This window comes from Penaeus vannamei, chromosome 34 (genome assembly GCF_042767895.1).
Source record: "Penaeus vannamei isolate JL-2024 chromosome 34, ASM4276789v1, whole genome shotgun sequence".
NCBI classification, from domain to species: domain Eukaryota; kingdom Metazoa; phylum Arthropoda; class Malacostraca; order Decapoda; family Penaeidae; genus Penaeus; species Penaeus vannamei.
Genome location: NC_091582.1, coordinates 10,023,114 through 10,029,236, shown reverse-complemented (window position 1 = coordinate 10,029,236; position 6,123 = coordinate 10,023,114). Strand labels below are relative to the sequence as shown.

Below are 6,123 nucleotides of genomic sequence, written 5' to 3'. Positions count from 1 at the left end.
CTGGCTTTGTGGGTTCGGGCTGGCTTTGTGGATTAGGGCTGGCTTTGTGGATTCGGGCTGGCTTTGTGGGTTCGGGCTGGCTTTGTGGATTCGGGCTGGCTTTGTGGATTCGGACTGGCCTTGTGGATTCGGGCTGGCCTTGTGGATTCGGGCTGGCTTTGTGGATTCGGGCTGGCCATGTGGATTCGGGTTGGCTTTATGGATTAGGGCTGGCTTTGTGGATTCGGGCTGGCTTTGTGGATTCGAGCTGGCTCCGTGGATTCGGGTTGGCTTTGTGGATTCGGGCTGGCTTTGTGGATTCAGGCTGGCCTTGTGGATTCGGTCTGGCTTTATGGATTAGGGCTAGCTTTATGGATTAGGGCTGGTTTTGTGGATTCGGGCTGGCCTTCTGGATTCGGGCTGGCTTTGTGGATTCGGGCTGGCTTTCTGGATTCGGATTGGCCTTGTAGATTCGGGCTGGCTTTGTGGGTTCGGGCTGGCCTTGTGGATTCGGGCTGGCCTTGTGGATTCGGGCTGGCTTTGTGGATTCGGATTGGCCTTGATGATTCGGGCTGGCTTTGTGGATTAGGGCTGGCTTTGTGGATTCGGATTGGCCTTGTAGATTCGGGCAGGCTTTGTGGATTCGGATTGGCCTTGTGGATTCGGGGCTGGCTTTGTGGATTCGGGCTGGCCTTGTGGATTCGGCCTGGCCTTGTGGATTCGGGCTGGCTTCGTGGATTCGGGCTGGCTTTGTGGGTTCGGCCTGGCTTTGTGCGTTCGGGCTGGCTTTGTGGGTTCGGGCTGGCTTTGTGGATTCGGGCTGGTCGTGTGGATTCGGGCTGGTCGTGTGGATTCGGGCTGGTCGTGTGGATTCGGTCCACACGACCAGCCCGGGCTAGCTTTGTGGATTCGGGCTGGTCTTGTGGATTCGGTCCACACGACCAGCCCGGGCTAGCTTTGTGGATTCGGACTGGTTTTGTGGATTCAGGCTGGCTTTGTGGATTCGGGCTAGTTTTGTGGATGCGGGCTGGTTTTGTGGATTCGGGCTGGCTTTGTGGATTCGGGCTAGCTTTGTGGATTCGGGCTGGCCATGTGGATTCGGGCTGGCTTTATGGATTAAGGCTGGCCTTGTGGATTCGGGCTGGCTTTGTGGATTCGGGCTAGCTTTGTGGATTCGGGCTGGTCTTGTGGATTCGGGCTGGCTTTGTGGATTCGGGCTAGCTTTGTGGATTCGGGCTGGCCATGTGGATTCGGGCTGGCTTTATGGATTAAGGCTGGCCTTGTGGATTCGGGCTGGCTTTGTGGATTCGGGCTGGCTTTGTGGATTCGGGCTGGCCATGTGGATTCGGGCTGGCTTTGTGGATTCGGGCTGGCTTTGTGGATTCGGGCTGGCTTTGTGGATTCGGGCTGGCTTCGTGGATTCGGGCTGGCTTTGTGGATTCGGGCTGGCTTCGTGGATTCGGGCTGGCTTTGTGGATTCGGGCTGGCCATGTGGATTCGGGCTGGCTTTATGGATTAAGGCTGGCCTTGTGGATTCGGGCTGGCCATGTGGATTCGGGCTGGCTTTGTGAAATGTGTTATCGTCCATCCACGGCGCCGGGATGGGCTTGTGTGAATCGCACTGGGATAATCAACTTTATTGTCTTTGTCTTCCTCTTGTTTATTTTCATTACTAATCTTTATTTTCTATGTTATTATGAGAGATGTGATTAGTCATGTTTATGGCATGTCTGAGGAATCGTTGAAGAGAATGGCCTTATTTATTAATTCATGATAGATACTTGTTTAGAAATCACTAAAGAATCATTATTTTTGTCCTTATCTTCTCTCTTTATTATATCATTCTTCAGGGACGAGTGCAAAGGAGGGGAGAGTAGGGACTTGATAAACGTAAAGCTCTATAATTTTTCTTTTCTATGTTAAAAAAATATTATATAGAAATGTGTGTGTGTGTGTTTGTTTGTTTATGTGTGCGTGTTTGTATATGTGTGCGTATTTATTATATGTATTGATACATATATTTATATATATGTATACACACACACATACATATATAAATAAATACACACATATATATATATATATATACACACATATCAATCAAAATCAGAGAGTGGAAAGCCTTCTGTCATTCTTCAAAAAGATATCAGCATAAAGAACATTTGAGCCAAAACCAGTGAATGGTAAGTCCTCCGCCGCCGCAGCCTCTGTCTCTGTTGTCCACCGCGCCCTCCGTGCCGCTCTCCGACGAGTGTTTACCAGAGTACAATAAAGTCGTTACACACCAAGTCACGACTGGGGAGAGAAAGGGAGGGAAACAGAGAGACGAGGATGATAAAGATGCGTTGGAGAGAGAGAGAGGGGGGGGGGAGAAGGGGGTATAGGATGAGGTGAGAGAAAAATATATGAGAGGTGGAAAAAACGGGTAAGAGAATAGGTAGTGATAGGAGAGTAAAGGAGATAGAAATAGAGAGAGGTGAATGGGAGAAACGCAGATAGATTAAGAGGATGGCGAGAAGTGGAACGGGAAAAAGAGAGAGAGAGAGAGATTGACAGACAGAGGGAGGAAGAGAGGGAGGGGGGAGGAGGCGAAGAGACAAAGGAAAGATGAAACAGGAAGTCGAGGTCAAGGACGCGTGAGAAAAGGATAATAATTGACCCTTCTTCCTTGGTGCCGTTTCCCGCCTTTTTTTAAGCCACGCCCCCCTTTTTTCGCCTCCATTTAAGTCGTGTTCTCCTTTCTCTTTCTGTGTGTGTGCATCTGTATGTGTGTGTGTGTGTGTGATGTGCGTGCGGTCATGCGTGTGTGTATGTTATGTGCGTGCATTTCAGTGTGTGTGTTATGTGCGTGCATTTCTGTGTGTGTGTTATGTGCGTGCATTTCTGTGTGTGTTATGTGCGTTCGTGCGTGTGTGTGCGTGTGTTATGTTCTTGTGCGTGTGTGTGTGTGTATGTTTGTCTGTATGTGTATGTCTGTATATGAGATACCAAACATCTAAATCCCATTACAGACTCAAACCACCTACTATCTATCCCCTCATTTCCAATATACCTTTATCCATCCTTTTAATAAATTCAAGACTATATTCCCCATCACTTCTAAAGCCAAAAAAAAAATAAAGTAATAATAAGTAAATAGATAAGATAAAAAGATAAAAATAAAAAATAAATAATAAATAATAAACTTTCCATTGTCAAAGAAAACGGCGTTGTTGTTGTTGTTGCCAACTCGCGTTCATCATCATTCAACTTCGGCAATTATTCTGAATGGCCTTTTAGCGTTGTTGGAGCATGTAATCACAGCCTTTTAACTCGGCGTTACAATATAGACATTTTACGGCCTCTGTGCCTTCGTCTGCGCCTGCGTATCTCCTTCGGGGCATCTCGCCAAGAAGATTTCCTCGGATGACCGGGCCCTCTCCCTCTCTCGTCTTTCTCTTTCGTTTCTCTCTATCTTTTTGTCTGTCTGTCTGTTTCTCTTTCCTTATTTCTTTCTTGCTTTATTTCTTGTTTTCTTTATCTTTCTTGCTTTCTCTTTCTCTCTCTCTCTCTCTCTCTGTCTATCTATCTATCTATCTATCTTTTTATCTACCTACCTACCTATCTCCCTCCCCCCTCCCTTTCTCTATCTATCTATCTATCTATCTTTCTTCTCTCTCTCTCTCTCTCTGTCTCTCTCTCTCTCTCTCTCTCTCTCTCTCTCTCTCTCTCTCTCTCTCTCTCTCTCTCTCTCTCTCTCCCTCCCTCTCTCTCTCTCTCTCTCTCTCTCTCTCTCTCTCTCTCTCTCTCTCTCTCTCTCTCTCTCTCTCTCTCTCTCTCTCTCTCTCTCTTTCTCTTATCTTTCTATCTATCTGTCCATCTTTCTCACTCTCTCTTTCTCTTTCTCTCTCTCTCTCTCTCTCTCTCTCTCTCTCTCTATCTATCTATCTATCTATCTATCTATCTATCTATCTTTCCCTCTCTCTCTCTCTCTCTCTACTCTCTCTCTGTATATATATATTTAATACAAATAAATATATATATATATATATATATATATATATATATATATATATATATATATATATATATATATATATATCTCTCTCTCTCTCTCTCTCTCTCTCTCTCTCTCTCTCTCTCTCTCTCTCTCTCTCTCTCTCTCTCTCTCTTTCTATCTCTCTTTCTCTCTCTCTCTCTCTCTCTCTCTCTCTCTCTTCTTTTTCTTCTTCTTCTTCTTCTTCTTCTTCTTCTTTGCCAACCTGTTTTCTTGCTTTTGTTCTTCTTGCTTCCTTAACATGTATCATGACTATTATCATAATATTCCGTTATTTTGTTAACATAATTTTCACTGGTTTTACTAATAAATTCGTGTTGCTTGCAGAGTTATCTTGCCGTTGCAATTATTATTAATGCTGTTGTTAATGCGATTATGATTATCTATGTTTTTTACAAATATTTGATATTGTTATTTTTACACTTACACATATATACCGACACAAACAAACACACACACACAGATGCACATACACGCCCATACACACACAAATATATAAGCATACACACGCACACTTATACACACACACACACACACACACACAGACATATATATATATATATATATATATATATATATATATATATATATATATATATATATATATATATATATATATTCATCAATTTACTGAAACCAAAGCAGCTGCTTGCCAAAGTCGTCCGAGCTTTGAACAAACAGAATCTCTTTTTTAAGAAGCTTATTTGCAGACATTTTAGGATATTACATTGAATATCACTTTGCTATGCATCTTCTCTTCTTCCTTTGCAGTTTTTAATTAGTTGCACCTGTCCTTGTTTTCTCCATATAAACAAAAAGAAAAAAAAATGTACGATAAGATGAAATTCATTCACTAGTTTTTATTGGTTCTCTCATTTGCATATACATTAGACGTACACAAATATATGTGCATGACTGTGTTTGTGTGAGCATTTCTGTTTGCACATGATCACCTCTGCTTCTAAATCCGTGTCAAACTTGACCTTAAATTCGAAACTCAATTTTAAAAGCGAATAAAAGAAAATAACAACTCGGTAATATCGAACACAAAAGACTTATTTTTGAGGGGGGAGGGTTATTGTTTAAAAAAAAAGAAAAGAGAAAAAAATGAAAGAGTAAATCCTATTTTCATATCGTTTTCAGTAAAGTCAACAATAAGACGCATCAAAAGAGAAGGAAAAAAAGAAAGAGAAAAAAGAGAGACAGAGAGAGAGATAACAGATGTATGAAAATAAGAACTATTCAGGGGGAACTTAACAAAACAGCAAATCATCAAATCCCAAACGTTGAATGGACACTGAGCAAACAAGCCTCTGGGGATGTAATACTGGGAGGGAGGAAGAGGGAATGTGTGAGAGAGAGAGAGAGAGAGAGAGAGAGAGAGAGAGAGAGAGAGAGAGAGAGAGAGAGAGAGAGAGAGAGAGAGAGAGAGAGAGAGATGAGAGCAGAGACGGAGAGAGAGAGAGAGAGAGATGGAGCGAGGGAGGGACGGAGGGAGGGGAGGGGAATGATGAGAGAGAGAGAGGAGTAGAGAGAGAGAGGGGGGGGGGGAATGATAGAGAAAGAGAGAGGGAGTGAATGAGAGAGAGAGAGAAGGAGAGAGAGAAAGATAGAGAGGGAAGGATGGAGATAAAGAGGAAGAGAGAGAGACAGACATACAGACACACATACAGACAAACAGACAGACAGACCATCAGACAAACAAAAATGACAAATGATCTACCCACATATAACCTACTCCTCACAAGAGAGAACAGAACAGCAATACAAACGCAACACAGTAAAAGAGACAACACAACACGAAGAAGGAAGAAAGAAGAAGAAGAAGAAATGAAGAAAAATCAGCATGCCATCTAATCGCTTCCAGGAACACCGGACTGCTCGCCTGTTCAGTAATCCGATTATTTTAAACCGAAGTCAACCGGACAATGGGTGGCCTTTGAACACCTGGGAATTGGCTGATGGGCAAGAAGGGGAGATGTACCGGCGAAGGAAGGAGGGGGGGAGCAGGGAGGGAGGGAGAGAACGAAGAGATGGGAGGGAGAGAGATGGAGGAGGGAGGGAGGGAGGAAGAGAACGAAGAGATGGGAGGGAGAGAGATGGAGGAG

The 6,123-nt window shown here is 43.7% G+C and overlaps 1 protein-coding gene across 1 annotated transcript; it reads right to left on the bottom strand.

The window, feature by feature from the left end:
- Window positions 1-329: 329 nt before the first annotated feature.
- On the bottom strand, window positions 330-4,729 carry LOC138859214 (uncharacterized). The gene is made up of 2 exons (XM_070113423.1): window positions 4,647-4,729; window positions 330-1,086 (listed from the first exon to the last, which is right to left on the bottom strand). The coding sequence occupies exons 1-2, from the start codon at window positions 4,727-4,729 to the stop codon at window positions 330-332; spliced, it is 840 nt and encodes a 279-aa protein (XP_069969524.1).
- Between the last annotated feature and the right edge of the window lie 1,394 nt (window positions 4,730-6,123).

Coding starts and splice junctions, on each gene's coding strand:
- LOC138859214 (XM_070113423.1), bottom strand. CDS start 4,729: ATGTCTGCAAATAAGCTTCTTAAAAAAGAGATTCTGTTTGTTCAAAGC. Junction 1,087..4,646: donor AAGCAGCTGCTTTGGTTTCA/GTAAATTGATGA, acceptor TAATCCATAAAG/CCAGCCCGAATCCACATGGC.